The 25,325-nt window shown below is 45.1% G+C and overlaps 1 protein-coding gene and 1 long non-coding RNA gene across 2 annotated transcripts; one reads left to right on the forward strand and one right to left on the reverse strand.

Moving 5' to 3' along the window:
• Nucleotides 1-1,714: 1,714 nt before the first annotated feature.
• HSDL2 (hydroxysteroid dehydrogenase like 2) lies at nt 1,715-19,646 on the reverse strand. Its single transcript, XM_076362150.1, has 11 exons — nt 19,574-19,646; nt 14,741-14,904; nt 14,219-14,317; nt 13,978-14,092; nt 11,421-11,524; nt 10,352-10,450; nt 5,260-5,454; nt 4,689-4,760; nt 3,149-3,346; nt 2,481-2,609; nt 1,715-2,025 (listed from the first exon to the last, which is right to left on the reverse strand). Exons 1-11 carry the CDS (start codon nt 19,588-19,590, stop codon nt 1,913-1,915), a joined length of 1,305 nt encoding a protein of 434 aa, XP_076218265.1. The 5' UTR covers nt 19,591-19,646; the 3' UTR covers nt 1,715-1,912.
• A 4,076-nt stretch (nt 19,647-23,722) lies between these two features.
• LOC143172484 (uncharacterized) lies at nt 23,723-24,790 on the forward strand. The gene is made up of 2 exons (XR_012997347.1): nt 23,723-24,120; nt 24,660-24,790. It is a non-coding gene; the product is annotated as an uncharacterized LOC143172484 (long non-coding RNA).
• Nucleotides 24,791-25,325: the final 535 nt, after the last annotated feature.

Below are 25,325 nucleotides of genomic sequence, written 5' to 3' on the forward strand. Positions count from 1 at the left end.
TTCAGTAGTCTATCTCAAATCCAGGCCAGAACAAGCCACAGCTGATAGTTGTTTTCTCCAGATCTAACACCCAAAGCTGTCCTGAGACATTATTTGCTCCTTTGTTTTTTGCTGTAGGGGTTTCTGCTTTGTAGAGAGGCAGAGCATGCACACTTCCTTATTGTATTGCAGCAGCCAGTAGTGTGCGTGCATTATTGCACCATCAGTTCAGACGTTCGGTCTCCTCCAGAGAGCTCTGGTTTCCAGTGTTGCATCTTCTTTCCCTCCTATTCCACGCGCAGCCTTTGCTTCCGTGTCCCGGTGCGTGCCAATGCTCCTGCTCTCCTTCAGCTGGCAGGACTGCATTGACTGACACTGCTCTGGAGTCAGCAGGCCAGCGGTCAGGGACAGAGCGGTTACCAACCCAGACACCGGGACGGGGTGGGAAGCAGACCCTGCCCAGTGGAGACAGAAACCTTTGGGCAGGGCCCCCTGGGACCGGCAGCACTGGCAGCAGGGGCAGACAGTTTGGGCTGCACAGTGGGCACGCAGACGTAGCGGCGAGCCCCAGGCCGACAGCCGTGCTGGAGGCTCAGCCAAGCACAGCTCGCTCCCCAGCTGGGATGAGCGCACTGCTGAACGCAGCCCACTGTGGGTGCTGGACTGGGAACAGTCACACAGCCCAACAGTGCTGCTCCCTCCCACTTGGGTGGCCCTTACTTGTGCTGTCATGCTGCCCAACATGGGGTAAGCCACCCCCTCCCCCCCTCCCTCCCTCCCCCCTCCCTCCACGCCCCCCACCCCTTGTGCCTGGTGAGAGAGGAACCTATCTTCATTTTTTTTCAAGATCCCTGAGGCTCCAGGGCACAGAGGTGAATTTGACATTTTCTATCTTATTACTGCGATGGAAGCAATAAAGATACAACCTTCACAATACAGGCCATAAGCGATTTTAGATGAGCACATGCTTTAAAAACTTGTAACTATTGGACTGCTAAGTGAATTATGAAATAAATCCTAAGTCCTGCAAGCTTCTCAGCTTGCTTAGGAGAGTAAAATGCTCCAAATTCTGGGCAGTTCTTTTGGGGACACTGAATAAACGTTTTAAGAGGTTGGTGCATCTGGCTTTGCAGATGCACAAAGTCACACAAAGTTGCAGACTATGTGTGCACGTGTCCACTTACAGAGTGGGACATGTGTGCTTTTACTAGTGAGCTTCAATCTTTACCAGCTGAAGGGAAGGGGAAGTGGGGGGCTGCAGTGATGTAGGTTAATCCTCGTAATGCCACATGAAGGCGCCGTAGAAGTCAGCACCTTGTCTGTGGCGGTCGGGGGCAGGGGAGTGTGAGTGCGTGTGCGCGTGTGTACCTCTGCACAAAAAGAAAACTTGCGTATCACTCGGTATGTCTGTGCAGCCTAACTCAGTGCAATACAGAGGTATGAGAACTAGTGTAGGTAATCAACTCAGGAAAGCAAAAAAAAAAAAATTAATGAGATGTTAATTTACCAGGGGTAATTAGGGCCCTGCTGCACTGGCCATATTGCTTCCACTTCTAAGCCAGCTCAGGAATCTCTGCATGGCGCTGCTATCACAGAAACAGATCTGCAGGGTGATGTTTGCTCCCCCCATCTTTTTTATGGGATGTGTGCAAGCAACTGTGTGGGGAAAAAACTCACTTCAGGTGTCTTGCATTGATCCAGAGGAGCAGAAGAAAAGAAAACACCTGCAATGTAATATGTGTATTCGGGAGAAGGAATTAGTTTAATCACAAACACTTTCTTGTCTTAACCAGATGGAGTTATTTCTTATCTAAAAATCTCACATTTTATCCATACTTATTACATTGCATCAGAGAAAAAGAAGGACTACCATTTTAAAACAGCTTTGCAGTTATATATGAAAGGCCACTGTTCTGCTCGTAAGGCTTTCCCCTCACAGTTTAGAGTTAAGCTGTGTCAGCATCTTCTCCAGCTTTATTGCTAGTGTCATGTTACCTTTAATCCTTAATTTTCCTGACATGAAGGCCATGGTTGGCTTTAGTTTACCTAAAAAGAAGAAACAGAACCATCAGAAAATGAAAAGGAACTGTAGACAGCCTGTGCACAGGAAAATGTAACGCCACTACAGTGAGACCTAGCAGCTGTATTGCTACCAAGTTCTGCAGTAAAAGCAGTGCACGTTTAGGAAACCCAGATTAGAGATGTGCAGAACAGAAGTCCAACAGATTGACTGGGTTCTTTCTGACGCTACACTCGCTGCCAAAATTTCAATACCTAGTTCATAAAAGCAGCGTAAGCTTTTGTGCTCTTCCTGTTCGCAGGCCGAAGAGTTCAGAAAAATCCGAGGAGGTCTATCCTACGCCTTCACTTGAGCCACAAAAAGCCCAAAGCCCCTCCATCCCAGGATCACAAAGCGAGGAGGCTGGCTGTTCGCCCACCAGCAGAAGGTTTTCTGGGCACCAGTACCCGCGTCCGCCCTGGCAAACGCACCGGTCACTCACCTGTGAACATTTTCACAAAGTCGGCACTCGACATGCTCATAACCACGTCAGCCGTCACAGGAGGCTTTCCGAAACCAGCGCTCCCACCCTTGGTTTTCAGGTCAATATACCAAGTGCCTCCGTCATCACCTGAACAGACAGTGACAAGAGGTGACGAGGCAGCAAAGGTGCCCTCCCTACTCCTCCCCGTCAGGCGGCCGCTGCCGTGTCCGTTTGGAGCAGTCACACGACACTACGTACGCTGGCGGCGCTCTGCAAGAGGTTACCACTTGCCCCGCGTTCTGCGTGCAGGCAAGGCCAGCCTCTGGCAGAGGCCCCGCAGCACCACGCATCGGGGACGCGGGCAGAAGAGCCCAAAGGCAGCACGTTGCTGACAGAGCTGGTGCTTTCACCGTGACCCTGCGAGCGCCCCGTCTATCGATCGCCATGCTAACCCCGTGCCGTAGGGCCAGCGCTGTGACAAAGCCTGCCCGCATACGCCAGGAGCGGCAGCAGCCTCCTGCGCGTGCTGAAGTTGGTCCCGAGAAGGAGCAGCACACAGAACAAGCAGAACAAAAGGTGGTCTGTTTCGGGATCAGCCTGAAGAGGCGAGTGTTCCTCTTTGAAAACACCCGGGGCCTTTTGCCAGGAGTGTGAGCACGTGGAGGTTTTACACGGGATGGTCTTACCAGATAATTCAAACTGAAAGACACCCTGAGTCGCTCTCACATACTCTTCGCTCATTGCCCCCTGAATAACTCTGAATGTTTCTGCAACAGGACTCGGTGGCTTCGCTGGGGCAGATCCTGCGTTAACCTTCGCTCCACCTGGTCCTTCACGCTGGGATCCGCTTAACTTCTTCTCCTCTTTGAATGCTTGGGAAGCACCTACAAGAAAGGGATTATTTTTCTCTTTCAAACGCAAAACGCTTTAAACCTGCACGTAGAAACACGCGTAGAGAACTCCGTTTGAAAAGATTTAAGCTTCACGCTAGGGAAAACGAGTATTTTCCCATTTCAGTGTTAATACTGACAAAGGGTGGGTTTAGCACCTGGGAATCTGAGGAGGTGCAGAGCACCAAAGGTAATTTTGCAAAATATTTCTCTTCCTAATACGTCAAAAGAAAAGTGAAAATAAAACCACGGCAAAACTCTAATTCTGACTGTTCGCAGTTCGTTACAAATGCTTCCACAGCACATTGCTGTCTAATGCAATCCACACGCTCCTGACAGCACTCGCAAAAACCAAACCAGTGTCTTTAATAAACGCCGCTTTCACCTCAAAATACTTCTCCCTCTTCTCTGTCTCGCTAAGAACACGGATATTTTATTAAGCCTTCTGCAAAGGCTTCTAAGCTGTAAATGAATTCACTGCTTTAATCGGCATTTTACCATACCGCGGTGAACACGTACATTTAACAGTGAGGGACAGCATTTGCAATATACAAGGCTGATCAAGTGGAACAGCCCCTGCAAACGTTGTCAAAGGTCTCTTAGGTGTCTTGAGTATCAAAACACAGTTAGGACTATCCTGTGAGTCCCTGCTAAATAACCTGTGCCGTGAGGCCCAGGGAACTAACACCATCCCTCCCTGCCAGAACAGTCCTCGTGCGATTGCTCAAACAGTATTTTCAGGGGAAAGGGACTGTTCAAACTTTGCCTCCTCTGCCCTTCTCTTATCCCTGTTTTGGCACTCCTATGACACCTGCTCAGCATTCTTAGTTGCCCTCCTACTTGATACACTACAATTCTGAAAAAGCAAAACCGATGCTTTTCCAAGAAAGGACTTCGCCATTTCATCTAAGAGATATTTGTGTAAATTGTGCAAGTTTTATCTAAGAAGCAATGGAGGCTCTACGTTGTGTTCTTTTGTATAAATTTAGCAAGGCAAATGAGACACTCCTGCAAAATGTGCTGTTTGCCATTGAATTTCTTTTTCCAGCAATATTTACCTGTGACCTTCATACTACCACAAGTCAGATGGTTAAAAAAGGATTCTTCAAATAAGGCACTGATTTTATACCATGAAGGTCCTGCAGGAGGTAACATTCTTTCCCTAGCTTTAAGTAGAGAGTAATTTCCATAAATCATACCCTCCAAATGAGAAAAGGGGTTTTGCCACATAGCTTGAGTGGAGACCAAGCTCTTGGGAGAAAAGAAAAAATGACTTGAAATAGGGCATTCATTATTGTCAGAAATGATTGACTTTTACACACAGTGCTTTCCCTACCATCTCTTTCTTGTTTCATGGCTGTCATGTCAGTTTCAACATCCAAGAAGAAGTCAGGTATCAGGGGGTGACCTAAAAGGGAGGAAAAATGTAATAGTAAGTCCAAGTAAAGTTGGACAGCACAAACAGGAATCAATTTCGTATGAAACTACAGCCAAGTTTTAAGTAAATAAACTACAATTTGAAGGAAAGACATAACATGAAATAACATGTTTACAGTTTGGTTAATTTAAAATCTGACCTACAAGCCTCTTAAAGTTGCAATGAAAAACATTTGGAGAAGAAAAAAAAAAAAATCTATCTCACTAGCTAGTAAATAGTAATATATACATCTACAGTGCAGGTACATTTTCTTTTCATTAAATTATTTTTTTTAATTTAATAGGCACTTGGTGATTAGAATCTCAGTGGACTCGTATGTGCTTTCCAGGGAGGCATGTTCTGAAAGCTGAGGGAAAGCAACTTTTTACAGACTAATTTAAGAGCCCCTAGAAACAAAACTGTATTAATATTCTCCATACAGCCTTCCCTCCTTCCTGAACTTACTTCTCATCTTAAAGATCTGTTTTACCTGGTGCAATTGCATAGACATCAAAATCCTTAACTCCTTCTTCTCTCAGCAGAACTTCATCAATAACGAAGTTTCCAGTGAAACTTTTTGGTTTTGTTAAAATGCAATATGCAGCATCTGCAAGGATGTCCGTTTTCCTGCACTGCTTTTCTATTCCAGATCCTCCCAGCATATCCAGAGCAGCTGTATGTATGGCTAGAAAGTTTGGAGGGTAAGAAAGCAAAGCTTTAACACTGACAACATGAAATTCCCATTTCTCTGGCAAGTACACACACTTTGTTTTCCTTTCATGCAAAAGGAAGTTGTACGAGAAATGAAATACTACCAACCAACAAATAATGCTCTACAAGCACCAGTAAAAACAAGGAAACTGTTAAAGGAACCAAAAAGTGGCATAATGGGCAGGACTTCTTATGACATTCACACCCCTCTATCCCTTTATCAGTGTTCCCCTCTGTGGATTTCCTCCAGGTTATTCAGGACATGAAAAACTAACAGGACAACTATTTTTCTCAAAGTGAACGTATGATACATCAGTCATTAAGAGGTACTTCCCTTGGTGATTATGACACTGAAAATCTTGATGCTTAATTTTAGCCTTGTAATAACTCCCATGAGATACCAAAGTGTCTCTCCTAAGTTAATGAGAAACCAAATAGCAAAAACTCAACTAACTTGTTCAATGTTCCACAGAAAAGCTGTGTTAGACCCAAGAATAAAATCCAGATCTCCTAAGCTTCTGGTTGTTTTATTAACCAATTCTACCATTCCGTTAGTCTTCTTTATGCTTCCCCCAAGGGAGTCACTAACACTGTGGCATGTTCCAGTCTATGTCTGTTAATTTGCTCTTCCAGGCTGAGGTATCCATTTCATTTTTCTTTCATCCTGTTCCAGAGAGGCTGTTTGGCATTTGCCATGTTACTGTTTTCAGTAACACAGTTCTGCTTCATGGCTTTTTCCCATCTGCTGTTTAAGACTGAACACTCTGCTCCTAAGTTTTGGGACAGATTCACAAATCCTCTCCTACACCTGGGGCTGGTAGATCCTGGAGGCGGAAGGATAAACCTGATTTTAAATCACTTTTGTCCTCCTTTCTGTGTTTCCATTCCACACAAAGTAACAGCAGCTTTGATGCAGAAATGATCCCAACATCCCTTAAAAAGCAAAGAATAGGCACCATGCAGGACACGTCTATCAGAGCTGGATCATTCACCTTCCAAACTAGGAACTGGGAAAAAGGACGGCAGTCTTCAATGCTGGCCAGGGAGGTCCTGTCAAAGTGTTTTCTAGGAAAATGCAAGAGTGGGTACATGTCCTTGCTGACTCCCTTATTTTACCCTTCTGTGGTGAGAATTAGCCCCTAGGTTTCATTTACCTTCGACCAACCTCAGCTTCTTTTTTTCAAATCAACTGAACTGCTATAAATACGCTATAAATAAAAAGTGGCGAATAGATATACTGTACATACACCTCAGTCTCCCTAGGTCTTTTTCTCATTTTTAAGGATAGGAAATAAATTTGCCTTCTTTGGTCCTCTGAAATGCGATCTGTCCTGCAAGATTTTTTAGGTTTTTTTAAATAACTACTACTAATAATAATGTTCAGAGAACATTTCTGTCAAATACTCTGATGAAGTTTACCAGGTTCTGTTGACCTGAATATATTCCACTATTCTGAGGACTCATTAATGTGTTTTCTTTTCCTGGCCCACATTTCTGCCACTTCTCTGTTAGCGTCAACTGTTATTCTCAGCACAGTAAGCCTATGTGCACAGACTGAAGCAAAAAGGTTTTAAACCTCATAGTCTGGCTGCACATTGTTCCACCTATTTCGTATAAAGCGTTGCTGGTTTTCCTCTAATGCACATGAAAAGTCTTCTAGTTCTGTTCCAGGACGCCGCTATTATTCATATGTACTCTTAATGGTGGGATTACCCCTTGCCCTTTTGGTAGGCCTCCTCTTTCACTTTTAGATATATAGAGAGCTCCTGGCATCTTATTACCAGCATACTTTCATGTGTTTAAAGTGTCTGATTAATCAACAGATACTGGCATCCGTACTAGCACTGAGGCTAATCACATTTGTACGAGATGACAGTGGATTTTTTAATTAAGAATTTTGCAATTGTATTTTAGATACCATGGAAGTCTGTAACTCTCTCTCTCTCTGGTGACCACTTGAAATTAGTTAACTTTCTCACTTTTGGAAGATAAAACTTTTGCAAGAACATTTTTTGTACTGTAGAATTTGCACACTGTTATCCTCTTTTATACTTGAGGGCACATCAGTTTTCATGGAGGCATCAATGATTTACACAAACTTTGAGAGCTCATCTAACGTTTCTAACAGTCAAACTGAACGAGCAAGAATGGATTCAGCAAATACAGAGCTCTGCATGCCTTTGATTTTACGGAAAGCTTAAGTACTTTTTAAATTACTTTGCAGCACCTCACAGAGAGAAATCTTCATTAAAACAAGCATCTATTAGAATATACTATTGTCATTCGTAAACTGAATCTTTCTGCACTTCCAAGCCTCATGTTCTGGAGGTTCCTGAGGGGAACAGATATGAACTGCACTCTAGAACAAGTGCCAGCTTCTGCAGTGTTACTCTCTTACTTATTTTAGCAGGTACAAATATGTTACCAAGGACACAGTGGCACTCTAATGCACAAAAGAAAGATACTACTTTCTTTGGTTTGGGTTTCCCCCCCCAAGAAGAATTTTGTAAAAGTTTAATTAATACATCATAGACATCCTTTAATACCATACCATACCATACCTGGGACACTGGTACTACTACTGACATTTGGAGTGCTACAGCATATACAAACACTGGAAAGAAAGAAAGAATTCAGCTATGCAACATAAGACAGAATGTAACTTCTGCCTACAAAGTTAGCCATCCCTCCGAAAAATTTTTCATCGTGAGCGGCTGGACAAATTCTCCTAGGTTCTGTTTTCCCTTGCCATGAAAAACAGGAGGCTGAATTATTCAGATAGATGGGGGAAAACACCTACATTGCAAAATAAAGACCTAGTATAACCAGCTGGTCTCTGCAGGAAGAATTCTTTAGCTTTCAACAGTATGTTGGGACCCATAAAACCACCAACTCATCTCCACAATAGTAGTGGATGTTTTCTCCAGCCTATCCAGAATCATAGAAGGAAGGTGTTGAAGAATCAGAAAGCAGTGGAGGGGGCACATAATGTGCCTATGCAGTGTGTAAATATGTGCATTTACAAGACACAGGTAATCTTGTAACACCTTTTGCATGAGAAAATAAGTCAAATTAGTAATGTTGTCTGCAGCTTGATACCACATCTCTCTGTCTGAATGAGATACTCTGGATTAATTACTTCACTGTCCCTAACTCTCATATACAATTTACATTGCTTAATCAGTCAGTTACCAAAAACCACAAAATGGTAGATAAAAGATCACTTCTGCTAATGGAAAACCAAATTACTCCTACGTATAGGATTCTGAGGAGATATAAACCCCATTTTAGGGACAAGCCAGGCAGAATGGGCATGAGGTCTAGGGAGCTGAAGGCTTTAAGAACCAAATTTCATGGCTCTATTCCAGATGACAAATATAGATGCTGGGAAATCGCCACTGAAACTTTTCTGAGGTTTCCCTGGAGCACTCAAGAAGCAAGTATGTGGAAACAAGTGCATGTTTCTTCTGACTCCTTCAGAAATAAAAAAATACAAGAGAGACCCAAAACCTGAAAGGTGAGCTTTCACTCCACTGCCAGGAAGGCAATCCAGTCCCTGAAGTTATACCTGCAGTTGCCTTCAGTACACCAAAGATTAAAAGCTTATCCTCTTCAAAACAGACAGTACAGGTTTTGTGATGATGTAATTCTCATGAACGATATAATCATCATTCAAAAAGTCAATCCCTTACCAAAATATTTCTATGGGTAAAAATCATACTGTGAGCAGAATTATGAGGCATTCATTTACTGGGAGAATTTAGGATGCAAGCATCCAGACCAATGAAGAAGGACCAGGCCTGTCAGACATACTAACCCAAGCGTTCAACTGAGTATCACCTACAGTATTTAAGCAAAGAAGCTCAGCTGATTTTGTCTGAGATAATTAAGTCTTGCTCATATTCCTCACTTTAGAGGAAGCAAATCAGAGAGCTTCCACACTAGAAGTTAAGAGGGGCCTGCAACTCCTAACAGGAAAATGTTGAGAAGTGTCTGGGTACAAACACTTCTTACACTGGAGCGCTAGCCCCAGAAGAGGATCTTGGTTGATATTTTTATTTCCTCTTCCTTCTTCCCTCCCTCCACTAGTTATGGGAATAAACTGCAGGATCACCTTCTGTCTTTACTGATTTTAACATCAGTATCATTTCTGTACATAGAATTTTCTGGGGTGAAGAGACTGGCCTCTTTGGCAAACAGCTGAATAAACCTCAAAACAGCAGCCCTGATCCTCACTGACCCATAGACAACAAATGGAAGTTAATACAATGTGGGAGCATCAAGTTGTTTTTCTTCCACAGAGCTCTTTAATTTCCCGTGACTTGCAAGCAGATGGTTCTGTCCCATGATTTGCTGTCCCACTGCACCAAAACTTCTAGGAACAGGGGTTTTTTAATTATTTCTGCATTTACAGAGGTATGTATCTTGTCAGTTCTATCTACGCTCTGGCAATTTAACTAGCAAGGAATTCTAAATAGTACTACATACACAGACGTTTAATACCTACTGATGAAAGCATGCTAATACTTTTGTGATTCTGTCCAAACCAAAACTCTGGGTGCATGAGAAAGAGCACAGACAAGCCAAATACTGCACAGATGCTTCCGCCAACTGAAAGGGTTGAATGGGTTGAATGGGTTGCAAACTAGCTGAAGATGAGTTTGAATCAAAGTGGCAATGGTCTAGTGAGAACTAGGAATGAAAACCAGCACCCATGCAGGATGAACAAAGAATAAGCAAAAGAACTGCTCGGCCTCCTGAATCAGTTCCAGAAGAAGCCCGAAGTATAATCAAAGTCAAATAAAACAAGCTGTAGAAGACAAAATACAGAAAGTCATTATTTTAGTACCATTAAAAAAAAAAAAAATCACCTGTTTTGGGCCATAAAGCATTGACAGCAACTTCTCCTCTAAATTCTTCTGCCATTCCCAAGACACACATGGACATCCCATATTTAGAAATGGTATAAGCTAATACAAGAAGTATAAAAAAGATAAAAAATTACACTTTATCAACAGAACTTTAATTACGAAGGAAAGAAAAACCAAAATGATTTGTTCATAAGGAAAACTAAGTTTTTGGGGACAAAACAGTATCTCCTAGAGTCAAAGTCTCTCACTTCTCCCCACCACCCCTAGCAGATACAAACTATAGTCTGCCATCTTTTCACTACAAGTAACACGAGAGCTACACGTTTTGACAAAAACGACGACTGAAGCCTAGCTGCATGGTGGTTTTGTTGTGCTTTTTATACACAGTACACTGACAAGAGTGCCCAGTTTTTTTCAAGAGGCCTAAGGCATACTAGCTGCTAACAACCAAACTAGTATTCTACAGAAAAAAAAATGGAAAAAAAAAGAAAAAAAGGGACATTCTAAATCCTTGTCATCTATCTATTTTGAGAAGGGAAGCTTTTTGGGGGGAAAGAACTGGGACTTGCTGGAGGAGTTTAACATAACAAGTGTCCAAAATCGAAAGGTTTTTTTTACAGTTTTAAAATGAGCAACATTAACCTCAAGACAAAATGGGGTCCCTTTCCCACCTCAAAATTAATTTCCATTTTAAAAGACAACATTGAACTTTATTAAATAAAATGTGAAGCTGAACTGGTAAGAAAATAGATTTGTGGTTTCAATCTCTATTTGGAACAGAAAATGTTTTGTAGTCTTAAGAATTCCCATGAAAAAGCACGGACTTTTACCTTGAAAACATTCTTGAAAACATAAAGGACATATTAGGCCATGAAACCTGCACTATGTTTTCCCACAAAACAATTTCTTTTAGGTTAGGTACAAAACACCCTGGGGAACTATTAGCGCCAGTCTGTATATAGTGCTAAAGATACAAGATCTAGCATTCTGGGCTGGCACTCCCACACATTTCACCAGATATTTACATGATTCTCAAAAAATAACAACAAAGGCCCTGAATGCTACTCACCACAATGATTTTTGAACCACATGGGATTCATATTCATAGGTGGGCTGAGGTTCAGGATATGGGGGTTCCTACCCTTCCTCAAGTGGGGAAGGCATGTTTTAGACCTGAAAGATATATTCAGACAAATCAGTCACCTCTTATTTTATGGAACACCTATAATTACAGGAAAAAACATACTAGCAGACCAGTATTTTCATGAAAGTCCAACACTAAGCTGAGACCCTGCCCCTGTATCAATTATTTAACTGATATAAAGAACAATAAAAACAATCTGTCCTAGCTCAGTTATCTCAGGCCTAGTATTCATTCCTGCTAACTGGACCACATTCTCCAAATGGTGCAGCTGCATCTACTAAAGCTGACTTTCCAGATGCTCAGAAGCCATAATCTCCTTGTAATAGTTCTGGCAGGGCCAACAAAACACTATGAGGCAACAAGCGAAATTAACAGTGTAGAGCATCATTTAGTCATAAATATATTCTGATCACATACCTATTTCTTCTTTAAAACCACGTTAAAGAAATAATACTGTATAGTGAAAAGCTATTGCAAATATTCAAAGCAAAACTGAAAACCTATTCTCAGCTGACTGGAAGAGTCACTATTTCATTCAAATTAGAATTTACACGTATCTGTAAATCGTAACTTTTACTTTATAAAAAACGTCACTTGACTTCACTTCTAGCACTAAGGTACATGTTTGCATTTGAACTCTGCTGGAGAATTTTTAATCAAGCTTCACAGGGAGAACAGCACCGCAGAGGACTACACTACTGACCTACTATTCACACATTTCAACAGGACCCACACATACTGTCAGCCACAGAAGGGACACCTTCAACCGCAAAATCATTACAGTAGTAAAGTAAATCATTTACCACCTGGGGTCTCAACTCTTTTCAGTGGCAGTGCACAAGGTTCAGTAACAGGTGTCTCAATTTCTTAATGCACAGGAACCAAGAATATGTCAACAGGTATACTCTGTAATAGGGGACATCCTACCTCCTCCACACAGACAAAAAATCCATACCACTTTTTTTTTAGCTATTATAACTTTCTCAGCATTAAATTGCAAACAGATGTCTACAAATTACGAGCAGAAGCAACATACAAAGCAAGGGGAAGAAAAGGCTGAAATGCTTGACTAGGTCTTCCCAATTGACAGCTATAAAAGCAATGACAAAGATCATTTGTAACTTCCCTTGAGAGGCATTAATCTTTCATATACTCTTCCATTCGCAGCAACACAGAACCTGCTTTTTAATCTTTTTAAGGCAGAGTAGCACCCAAAGGAAAGATGACTTTAAGAATCCTCCATTAATTTGGAATAGCTAGATGTACCATCAAGAAAGTGATTGTCGCTGTTGGCTGGTGCGGGTAAATGGAGCTTGCCACTGGCAACACAGTGGAACCCATTCAGAGATTTAGCAAGGGATATCCACAGAGCATTTTCTGGAATGCTAAGCTCCAAAAACAATTTTCCTTTCTGAGCGCGGAACTGCTTACACTTACAGCCTTTCAAAAGCAGACATCACAGGATGGAAGCACAGAAATCCCACTCTGCAAGCAGAGTCTTTCTTTCTTCCACCCTCCTTCTCTCTCCATGCTATCTACATGCTGTGCACGTGTCTCTCTCATTCAGAAAGCTGCTATTCATGTGTGTTTTTACACTATTCTAATGGCAAATCCCTTCACTGATTCTTAGCAAAAGAACATTAAGGAATATAATCATGGTATCTCATAACCAGATTCATCTGCACAAAGGAGAATGACAGACACTATTCTAGATAAAACTTTGATACAAAAAGCTCCTGATCACATCAAGCAATGACTGAATATAGAGAATCTGCATCATCCTAAGGGCTTTTTTTTTTTTTTTAAACACAACCCCATCAAAATCAAAGTTTTCATTTCAAAATAGAGCAACTATAAATGACACCCTGTAAATCTAAAGATGATCCCACCTACTGAATCTACTTCCAAAAAATGAGCAAAATAAGGACACAGGAATTGTGAAATCAAATCTTGATATGGTAATTTAAATAAATTATAGAATTGATAAGCTGAAAGTAGGCAGAGAACACTTTAGATCGTTAAGATACATCTTTAACATTTCTCTTTTAACTATTGTAAGTTATATAATGTCTCTAAAGATGAGAAAGACACTTGTGAGAAGGAAGCTGACAAAAAAGATACTGCACTTAATGTATGCAAAGAGTTAGTAATATTGCTTGAAATGAAAGAGCAGACAGCATTTAACAAAGCCAAGCTGAAGCTCCATTTGAAATAAACTAGTTTCTGCTTCCTACCTGCATGGAGGGGCTTGTGAACACTTAATGACTACAGTAATAAGGTTCCTGTTTACTCCAACTTGCAATTCTTGCAAATAATTATTTCAAATCAGTTGGCCAATAACCAAGCAACTTCCTGTGAGCACATGTAGAATACTTGCACTCCAGCTCTAGGGTAGCAAGACAGCTACACAATTTCTCAGAAAAACTGAGATAACATCATACATTTTGTTAGAATTACTTTGCTTCCCTCTCTCAGCACTTACGTAAGGTAGGTTCCTCGTACATTGACATCCATCATAAGATTGACTTTCTTCATTTCTGTTTCCAAAGTGCCAGTCAAAGAGATGGCGCTTGCATTGTTCACCAAAATATCAATCCCTGGTTTTAAAATAAGCCATTTCACATTAGCATTTAAAGACAAAAAGCACAAGTAAGGCAGTCTGTTCTTTTCTCTTTTTGTTTGAACAATCTGCCTGTTAACATCTCCTCCACACCTTAACATACCTCCAAAAGTCTTCACAGCTTTCTCCACGGCATTAATAATCTGCTGTTCTTCCCTCACATTAACGACGCATGGCAAAGCCTTTCCTCCAGCCGCTTCAACTGCACAATTAAAAAATTAAACATTTAAAAATTTGCTCTCAGATGGAACAAATAGCATGAACCTACTGAGAATCTCTCATTCAATGACATGCTTCAAAAAGGCATTGAAAATCGCACTCTCAAATTGCGACCTTTTTGTATGTTGCGTAAAGAACAGGGAAGCCAAAACCAAATTTTAACACCGAGAATGCATACATCTCAACTAACATAGCATTTTCACATCTATACACACACATCTTCATTACAGTAATATTTTGATACCTCCCAGCATTCCTGGGAGGCAAGAGAAGCACTAACCTTATTTTATTAAAGGTGAATTGGAGCTAAGAGAGTCTACGCAGTTTTCCCCTCGGGTATGGCAATTAAGCTAAGGCGTACACCCAACCCAGCACCTGAAGACCACCCTCATTTACTACAACTTACTCTCTGCTGCAGCAGTGTAGATAGTCCCTGGAAGAGTAGGATGGGGCTCAGCTGTCTTGGCAGCTATCACAATGTTGGCGCCATCCTTGGCAGCTTTCAAAGCAATGGCTTTGCCAATGCCCCGGCTGGCGCCTGTGATGAAGAGAGTGCATCCTGCTAGTTTCCTAAAGGTGAAGGGGGAAGTGGAGGGTAAAGAAGAGGGAGAACAAAGCAAAACCTTTAAATCATTCTTTAAGGCAAAAGTAACTAGAGCAGTCTTCCAACCAGACAAATGCCTTCATCATTTTGCTAAGAAAGCAGCCCCTAAATACACAAGAAATGGCTACAGCTACAGCAAAGTACAGTACCACTGAAGGTAAGACCACTCTCCAAGTCTGCAAACACTATAAAGCAAGAAGGCTACACAGGTCACCCAATTAGATTTCTCCCTTTTTGTAAAATGATCCGACACACTGTTTACAACAGAGCTGCTACATTCTCCGACAATGGAAAAGGAAGTTGTGAAAACCAAAATGCCAGTTTCTAATGAGACAACACACCTACACAGCTCTCTGTAATTTACTAGTCACAGCCTTCTAAACACAAAAAACTGCTGTCTCAACGTGGTATAAAGTTCAAGTCTAGAACCACAATGCCAATGCAGGGTGCCACACACAAGTGCCAAAAACCTGACTTTCAGAAATGGCAATTATTTCTCTTAAAGGTTTTACACTAAACTCAACAGTTTCCCAGTAACTACATTTAATCCAATGGATTTCCCCAAAAAACGGGTCAAATCAAAACCTCTGGAGAAACTTAGCAAGTTTTAGAGAGTCAGAAAGACGTCTGGCTTACACAATGTCACTGAATTTTTGAAAAGCAAAAGATCAGCTCCAGTTTAAAGCACATTTGACAATAAAGCCTCTTAGACCACAGCTTTTCCATATGAAGGAATGTGCATTTCAGTGCTCTGCATAAAGCTTGTGTTGCTTTCCGTAACTCAGTGGAAAAAAACAAGAGGTCCAAGTTTTCAACCCCAGTTAGAGAATGCATATAAACTATGTGCTACAGCAACTTCACTTTTCACTCACGTCACAAATGTTACACATCAGCCTCCAAGCTTGCATCAGTTTTCCTTTCAGTCTGGGCCAGACTTGACTCACTACTGTTTCTCCAGGTCTGCTTTTTCCCTCCAATCTGAGAGCATCCCTCTCCAAAACACGCTCTAGGAGGGTAGCTGTTTGCTTTCAGAAGGCAGAAAACTGGGATGGGGTGGGGAGGAGGAGGGATCTTCCCCTGCAGTGGCACAGTTAGACATCTGCAAGGGCCCAGGAAGTCAATGAAGCCCTGCAGGTGCCATTTCAAACAGCTTTCCTCTGCAAAATTGGGTCCTAGAGAGGCACAGGAAGAAAAATCTCAAAACAGCACAGCAAATCACAAAAAACTGCTGCTGAGAGTCGAGTCAAATGCACAGTGAGGAAAGTTCATCTCTGCAATACACAGTCAGACTGTAAAACTCAGTCGAGTAAGGCCAGAATCCAGCTTCTATCTTCAACCAACCGATATGAAGTCAGCAGACTCCACCTTAGCAAGGGGGTCCAGCGAGAGGCAGCTCTGAAGGAAAAGGAAGCTGAGGAAAGCTGGCGGGGCTTTAAGCCCCCTCCAGGGGCAAGAGTGGTCCATTCAGGAAGACAAGTAGATGTACCAGGAGACCGGCATAGCTACGCAGGGAACTCGTGATTCAGCTCCCGTGTACAAAGGTGTCATACAGGGAGTGGGAGCAAGGACAGGCCACAAAGGAGGAATTAGAAATATCACCCCGGGCATGTCAGGGTGGTGTCAGGAAAACCAAAGTTCACCTGCAGCTAGGGCTTGTGAAGGACGTCAAGGGCACAGGGGCTTCTGCTGCTACGCTGGTAGTAAAAGCAGGCCCTTTGCTCAATGGACTGCTGAAAGCAAGGCTTTCAATGCCATCTCTCACAATATTTTTGCATCCAATTTAAGATACTATGGTCTGGATGGGTGCACAACCTGACGAGTAAAAAACTAGTTGGTTGGTCCGGCTCGGAGGGTGGTGGTTAATAAGTCATACTCTGCCCAGAGACTGATAACAAGTAGGGTACCACTTCTACTCCCGGACCAGTCCTGTTTAACATCTTTATCAACAACCTGAAGGAGGTGACAAAATGCCCTGGGGGTGGATGACAACCGGTTCACAACCTTGAGGGCAGGGCTGCTATCCAGGGGGTCCCCGACAGGCTAGATGAACAGGAGCCTCGTGAAATTCAACAAGGACAGATGTACAGTCCTGCATCTGGGAAGAAAGACTCCCTGCAATGGGGGAGTCCCTGGCCCAACTGAATGGCCAGGGAGGGCTCTCCTGAAAAGGCCTTGGGGAACTTGGCAGAGAGCAAGCCGAGCATGAGCCAGCAGTGTGCCTAGCAACAGAGGCCAGCAGCATCCTGGGCTACAAGAACACCATAACCAGAAGACTGAGGGAAGGGATTATGCCCCTCTGTTTGGCACTCATAAGACTTACATCCCGTGATGAGTTTTGGGTCCCTTGATACCAGGTATATGTTGACAAATAGGAGCAAGTTCTGCAAAGGGAGACAGAGATGGCTGAAGGCTCAGCACCTACTGTGTGAGAGGGCCAGTTCAGCCTGGAGAACAGCTTTGGGGGGACCTAGCAGCAGCCCCCCAATACCTATGCGGTGATTGATGAAATGGAGCCAAGGATACATGTTGTGGTGCAGCGCAGGAAGATGAGAGACAACAGGTCCTTTCAAACTGAAAAAAGAAAGGTTCCAACGGGAGAGGTTCAGACTGTCCTCCCTATGATGACAGTCAGGCAACACAACAGGGGACTGAGCTGTTTCCAGCCTTGGAGGTTTTCAAGACGCAAACGGACAAAGCCCTGAGCAACCCTGTCTGATCTCCCAACTGATCTGACTTTCAGCAAGAGGTTGGACTGGAGACCTCTCAAGGTCCCTTTCAACCTGAATTATCTGATGATCCCACCTGGAAGAGTCCAGCTGCAGATTCAATTCCTTTCCCCAAATTATTATTCTATTCAAAATGTCAGGGAACATATTCTATTCATTCCAGTTATGCTCTCTCTAGTTTTCCCCTCCAACCTTTCCTGTACTGGCCATCACCCTCAAATTCTCTTTTTTCTGAGCACAACTGCATCTCTAGCCTACATAAACCTCCTTTTTCTCCCTAGGCTTACAATGACCACTGACTACATTCACTCTCTGGAGCTCCCTTCCTTCAATTCTAGCTCCACAACCTCCAATTTTGTCCCTACAGCCCACAGAAACAGTGTTCACCAAAATAAGCAAAGCCCTACTAACAGGAAAAATTCATTTTCACTTCATCCCCTCTGAAACATTGAGCTGACTTGATACGATCTCTCACACTCCTTTTATTTCTTCCTTTTTTTAAACATTCTTGCTTCTTCCTTAATTTTACTTCTAATCATGTCTGACTCGAGAAGTTTCATTTGCCCTCTACAAGTTGGCGTGACAGTACCCACAAAGCCAGATGCACCAACCTCTCAAAACCTTTATTTGGTGTCCCAAAAAGAACTGCCCAGAATTTGGAGCATTTTATTCTTCTAAGCAAGCTGAGAAGCCTGCAAGACTTAGGATTTATTTCGTAATTCACTTAGCAGTCCAATAGTTACAAGTTTTTAAAACATGTGCTCGTCTAAAATCGCTTATGGCCTGTATTGTGAAGGTTGTATCTTTATTGCTTCCATCGCAGTTGAATTCAGGTAATAAGATAGAAAATGTCAAATTCACCTCTGTGCCCTGGAGCCTCAGGGATCTTGAAAAAAATAAGATAGGTTCCTTTCTCACCAGGCATGACTGGTAATACAGAAACATGCAGGCCACATCAGGAACACTTTTTACAGCTTGCTTACACATACGTTAGGAATTTAATGAATAATTCTGTTTATAACATACAGGAACAAGTAATATCAACTTATCTTCCTGGCTGTTAGCAGCGCTGGCTCCGAAGAAAGGCAGAAAATGTCTCTAAATTAAGATCCTATACTGGAAGAAAATTTGATTGCCAGCTAAGAAGGTACTGGCTTGGAATTAGAAAGAAAGAGGAAAATAGTTTACTATATCTAAAATTACAGATACACTACCCAATTTAGATGGAAGTCCTCCAGTAACTACTTCCATTGCAAAGCGCTCCGCTCAAGGACATGGACTAACGAGCCTTACGAAGATTTCCAGGACCTCTGCCAGCCCCCACCTGCCCCCTTATCTCTTGGACTTGCTTCCAGCCTCTCCGCCGTGGAGAAAGGCCTCGGCCCGGACCTCTGGCGTTACCGCACGCTGCACAAGCCCGGGCAGGGGACCCCGCGGACGGCGTGACTGGAGGACGGCGCGACCCGAGGTGCGAGCAAAGCCCACGCACAAAAGACGAGCGGGGACGGCGCTGCGGGGCAGGGCAGCGCTACCCCTAAGTGGGAAAGCCCACCGTTACGGGAGCGCTCGTACCCTCCGGCGTAATGATTCACTTTCGGGGGCTTATAAGCGCTGTCCTGCGTAACCCGTCTGGAGGGGAACGCGAACCAGCGCCGAGGCGAGTGCCCAGCAAACCACCCCGGCACCGCGACGGACCCCGGCCGAAGCCCACCTCGCCCCCCGCCCCGAGAGGCCTTCGGTGGCTGAAAAGCCACGGCTTTTACCTCACCCTCGCCCCCAGCCCCCGCGGCCCTGCCCGCCACCGCCGCCGCCGCCTGAGGAGCGGGAAGCGGCGGCCTGGGCCGAGGGAAGGGGGGTGTCTGCGCCGACGGGGGGCGCGGAAGGAGAGGGGAGGGCTGGGGCGGCTTACCCCGTGTTGGGCAGCATGGCGGCGCGGGTAGGGGCCGCCCCGGGGCGGGGAGCAGGCCCGGGAGGGGCGCTGGGGCCGCCCCGCTTCGCGCAGCCGCCGCGGCGACGAAAGGCGGAGCGGTCGGGAGGAGGTGGAGGGCAGCGCCGGGCCCGTCCGCGCTTCCTGGCCCGCCCGGGCATCTATGAGGAGCGGGACGGTCGGCGCCGGGGTGCGGTTGCCGGCAAGGCCGGGGCTCAGGCGCGGCCCCCGGGCGCTACACGCTGCGGGAGGCGGTGTCCAGGCGGTGTCCAGGCGGGGATGGCCGGGGAGGAGGGCGCCCGGCTGTGTGAGCGAGGCTGTGAGGCGAGCGGGGGTGGCTGGGTCGGGGGACATCGGCCAACCTGAGATTAGATGGGGACCTACATGGAATGAAAAGAGTGGAGTCGAGGGGTTTCCAGCATCCTTCCATTCTCTGCTGGACGTGTGAAATTTCACTTTGAACTGAACTCTGTTCCTGGTCCCGCTCAAATCACTGGAGCCTTTGCCTCCATCTCACCACCTGCCTCCCCAGTTCACCAAAATGCCTGCGGCAGGATCGTCTGTCTTCTGCTCGCCCAACCGTACCTGTCCCCTCCCTCACCTCCCCCCCTAGTCCCTCTTATTTCACAGTAACTGCGAGGTCGGCCCTCGCCTCCAAATCCTGCACCGCCACATCCGCACATAACTCTTCCCACATCACCTCCTCCTCCCCCTGTTGCCTGATGGAGGCTCTGACCCCCTCCTGCCCTTGCCATGCTGCCTGCCTGTTGCTACAGCTGGCAGATCTTCCACCGGCCTCCACCTGTGGCTCGTCTTTTCCCCCTCCAGCTTTCATGCAGAGATCCTGTGCAACACCCTGAGAGGGATTTGGGTTTCACAGTGAGCTGATGCCAGAAGGGGAAGTCACCCGGTGGGTCCGAACCCACTGTAAGAATTGAGACGGGCGGTTTTACTGACTTCAACAGAAATCGGATTAAGCCATAAGCAGATGCGCTAGTCCCCGTGTGTTGCCGTAACGATAGTTGTTGTTTTACTGCCAGTGCAGTTCCCATTGTCACAGGGCTGCAGACTCCTGTAGCAACGAGGCATGAGCAAGCCGAAGGGGCCAAGGGCTGTCCGAACGCTTTCGCAACTGGAACGTCTTTCATGCCGCTTGCTTTCCCCAGGTTGGCATCCTGCACAGGCGGAAGCGAAACCGCTTTGCTGAGAAGATCTTCCTCCGGCACGACTCTCCTTCAGCCCCTCTCCAGCCACTCGGCCCAAGTAAGGAGGAGAGCAGGGCTCGACTGTGACAGCTCCGTGCCAGGATCGCAAGCCTCGTGCCTGCAATGAGCTCCGTGTAAGTGAGCCGTCGTGCCTGTGTAGAGAGCTGCTGGGTTCAGCCATGCACAGAAGTACCTGGGGGAGAAGCCCCTAGGCATCACGTTCAGCCTTCTTCCCCTCAAGTGGTTTTTTCTCTCCAGTATTTAATAGGGGAAGCGGAGCGATGCGGCTTTTTTCTGCACCGGGGGGGTCAGTTTACCTCCCGGGAGGCTTTCTAGCGTGAGAAGCATTTGCAAAGGCGCTACAGAAGCCGGAAGGCGCGCGCGTTGGCTTTCTGCAGTTTTGCTGGTGCCTGCGCATTAGCCCCGCAGCTCACCCCCTCGGGCCAGGTGACGAGCAGCAGGGGAGCACAGGTTTACCACGGGCTGAGCACCCCTGCGTCAGCGCCCGTGGTCCTGCGGTGGGGGAGGCACCCCCCCCAAACTGCCCTCCCCTCCGGGGGTGCAGCATTCACCCTGGAGCAGAGCTAGCCCCTGACCCCCACAGCTACTCACCTGAGAAGGTGGTACGCCCTTCTCTTCCAAAAACTGCTTCTTTAACTTTGCGGGGTCAGGTATTTTGCCCATCAGCCTTTTAATTTACGGAACCGCTGCCATGGCATTGCAGCAACTCCTCGCTGGCTGCCACTGCTCCCCCCGCCACTGTGGACCACAGTCTCTGCTAGTGCCCCGCTCTGCCAACTGTTCCTCGTTGCCCAGCCTTCACCCGTGGCTGACCTGGGTTCACCTGAGGAAGGTGATGAGGCAAATGCAGCCATTCAGAAGGAGGTGGCAGGAATGGTCCTAGTGAGCGATGTCAGCTGGGCCCTGAGTGTCGTCAAGGCAGCGAGAAGATCTTTCAGGCCAGCTATCGGCTCTGAAGCACTGTGTCTCCTCCAGCTGACAATCCCAACAAACTTGCTTCTGCCCTTCTAGATGCCTGTGTATTTGATTTGGCATTTTACCGTCACTCAAGTCTTAAGCACTGTTTTCAATGAATATATCTCAAAATGAATATAGAAATAGGTAGAAACATCCAATTTTTCAGGTGGAAAGTGAGACAAGCAGAGGAAAACCACTTGTCCAAGATCAGCCAGCACACCAGGGGCATAGATCACTGATATTCCTGTCCCATGGCCTCTATGGTACCGTTTCCTCCATCTGTTCACTGTTAACAAATGTGTACCCTAATGAACAGTGCTGTTATTTCAACACATTAAGAAGAGAGTTTTTAGCAGAAGAATCCTTATATTTTAAAAATTCCCCTTAAACACACTACTGTTTGATTGGAATGTTAAGTAACATTTGGATATCTAGCAACAAAGGCTAAGAACACTTCTGGGTACACTGCTACTAGAAGAGATTCCCGAATTTGGTTCAAACTTTAAGAATTTATCAGAAATAAATAAGGAAGGTGGAGGAGAGGTGGGCAGAGGGGAGTTGAGGTGGGTTTATTTAAGTGTTGATTTGTTTTTATTTCTTAATAACAAAATAATTACATATTTATATTAATTGATAATAGATTAAACTGATTGAAATTCCCCAACTCAAAACTGGTTTTTTTGTTGCCTAGAACAATGTGTACCTTACTACTTACCAGCTAATGACATGGTTTCTTGTCTTCAGATGTTTTTCATTGCAACTTTAAGAGGCTTCTAGTTTTGATGCTAGCAGTGAAGACAGAAAGATATGGTAGGGAGAGCACTGTGTATACAGGTTGATCGTTTCTGGTGGTAATGAATGCCCTCTGGATTGCAAGTTAGCTGTTTTTTTTTTTAATCCCAAGAACTTGGACTCCATTCAAGCTATTTAGCAAAAACCCTTTTCTCATTTGGAGGGTATGATTTATGGAAGTGTCTGCGGAGTCTCTGCACTTAAAGCTAGGGAAAGAATGTTATCTTCTGCAGGACTTTGAAACTTTCATGGTTTATAACCAGTGCCTTATTTTGAGGAATCCTTTTTTATACTGAAGGTCACAGGTAAATATTGCTGGAAAAAGAAATTAAATGTCAGACAGCACATTTTGCAGGAGTGTCATATGATCTCTCGTGATAAATTTATAAAAAACCCAGTCTCTGTTGCTTCCTAGATGAAAGTTGCATGATTTACAATCTCTTAGATGAACTGGAGAAGTCTTTTTTAGAGAAGCATTGGGTTTGCTTTTTCAGAATTGTAGTGTATCAAGTAGGAGGGCAACTAAGAATGCTGAGCAGGTGTCATAGGAGTGCCAAAACAGGGATAAGAGAAGGGCAGAGGAGGCAAAGTTTGAACAGTCCCTTTCCCCTGAAAATACTGTTTGAGCAATCGCACGAGGACTGTTCTGGCAGGGAGGGATGGTGTTAGTTCCCTGGGCCTCACGGCACAGGTTATTTAGCAGGGACTCACAGGATAGTCCTAACTGTGTTTTGATACTCAAGACACCTAAGAGACCTTTGACAACGTTTGCAGGGGCTGTTCCACTTGATCAGCCTTGTATATTGCAAATGCTGTCCCTCACTGTTAAATGTACGTGTTCACCGCGGTATGGTAAAATGCCGATTAAAGCAGTGAATTCATTTACAGCTTAGAAGCCTTTGCAGAAGGCTTAATAAAATATCCGTGTTCTTAGCGAGACAGAGAAGAGGGAGAAGTATTTTGAGGTGAAAGCGGCGTTTATTAAAGACACTGGTTTGGTTTTTGCGAGTGCTGTCAGGAGCGTGTGGATTGCATTAGACAGCAATGTGCTGTGGAAGCATTTGTAACGAACTGCGAACAGTCAGAATTAGAGTTTTGCCGTGGTTTTATTTTCACTTTTCTTTTGACGTATTAGGAAGAGAAATATTTTGCAAAATTACCTTTGGTGCTCTGCACCTCCTCAGATTCCCAGGTGCTAAACCCACCCTTTGTCAGTATTAACACTGAAATGGGAAAATACTCGTTTTCCCTAGCGTGAAGCTTAAATCTTTTCAAACGGAGTTCTCTACGCGTGTTTCTACGTGCAGGTTTAAAGCGTTTTGCGTTTGAAAGAGAAAAATAATCCCTTTCTTGTAGGTGCTTCCCAAGCATTCAAAGAGGAGAAGAAGTTAAGCGGATCCCAGCGTGAAGGACCAGGTGGAGCGAAGGTTAACGCAGGATCTGCCCCAGCGAAGCCACCGAGTCCTGTTGCAGAAACATTCAGAGTTATTCAGGGGGCAATGAGCGAAGAGTATGTGAGAGCGACTCAGGGTGTCTTTCAGTTTGAATTATCTGGTAAGACCATCCCGTGTAAAACCTCCACGTGCTCACACTCCTGGCAAAAGGCCCCGGGTGTTTTCAAAGAGGAACACTCGCCTCTTCAGGCTGATCCCGAAACAGACCACCTTTTGTTCTGCTTGTTCTGTGTGCTGCTCCTTCTCGGGACCAACTTCAGCACGCGCAGGAGGCTGCTGCCGCTCCTGGCGTATGCGGGCAGGCTTTGTCACAGCGCTGGCCCTACGGCACGGGGTTAGCATGGCGATCGATAGACGGGGCGCTCGCAGGGTCACGGTGAAAGCACCAGCTCTGTCAGCAACGTGCTGCCTTTGGGCTCTTCTGCCCGCGTCCCCGATGCGTGGTGCTGCGGGGCCTCTGCCAGAGGCTGGCCTTGCCTGCACGCAGAACGCGGGGCAAGTGGTAACCTCTTGCAGAGCGCCGCCAGCGTACGTAGTGTCGTGTGACTGCTCCAAACGGACACGGCAGCGGCCGCCTGACGGGGAGGAGTAGGGAGGGCACCTTTGCTGCCTCGTCACCTCTTGTCACTGTCTGTTCAGGTGATGACGGAGGCACTTGGTATATTGACCTGAAAACCAAGGGTGGGAGCGCTGGTTTCGGAAAGCCTCCTGTGACGGCTGACGTGGTTATGAGCATGTCGAGTGCCGACTTTGTGAAAATGTTCACAGGTGAGTGACCGGTGCGTTTGCCAGGGCGGACGCGGGTACTGGTGCCCAGAAAACCTTCTGCTGGTGGGCGAACAGCCAGCCTCCTCGCTTTGTGATCCTGGGATGGAGGGGCTTTGGGCTTTTTGTGGCTCAAGTGAAGGCGTAGGATAGACCTCCTCGGATTTTTCTGAACTCTTCGGCCTGCGAACAGGAAGAGCACAAAAGCTTACGCTGCTTTTATGAACTAGGTATTGAAATTTTGGCAGCGAGTGTAGCGTCAGAAAGAACCCAGTCAATCTGTTGGACTTCTGTTCTGCACATCTCTAATCTGGGTTTCCTAAACGTGCATTGCTTTTACTGCAGAACTTGGTAGGAACGTAACCTGGTTTGTTTCTTCTCCCCTGAGAAACCTGAGTTACATGGTCTTGTCTCAGTTAAAATCAGTCATAACCTAATAATTTCATTAAGTAACAGCATACAACATCTGATGCAATTTGGCCCTCTTACTGAGATTTTTGTGGCTCCAGAAAAGGTTTTTACTTGTGAAGTATTTGTTGA

Source organism: Aptenodytes patagonicus, chromosome Z (genome assembly GCF_965638725.1).
Source record: "Aptenodytes patagonicus chromosome Z, bAptPat1.pri.cur, whole genome shotgun sequence".
NCBI lineage: Eukaryota > Metazoa > Chordata > Aves > Sphenisciformes > Spheniscidae > Aptenodytes > Aptenodytes patagonicus.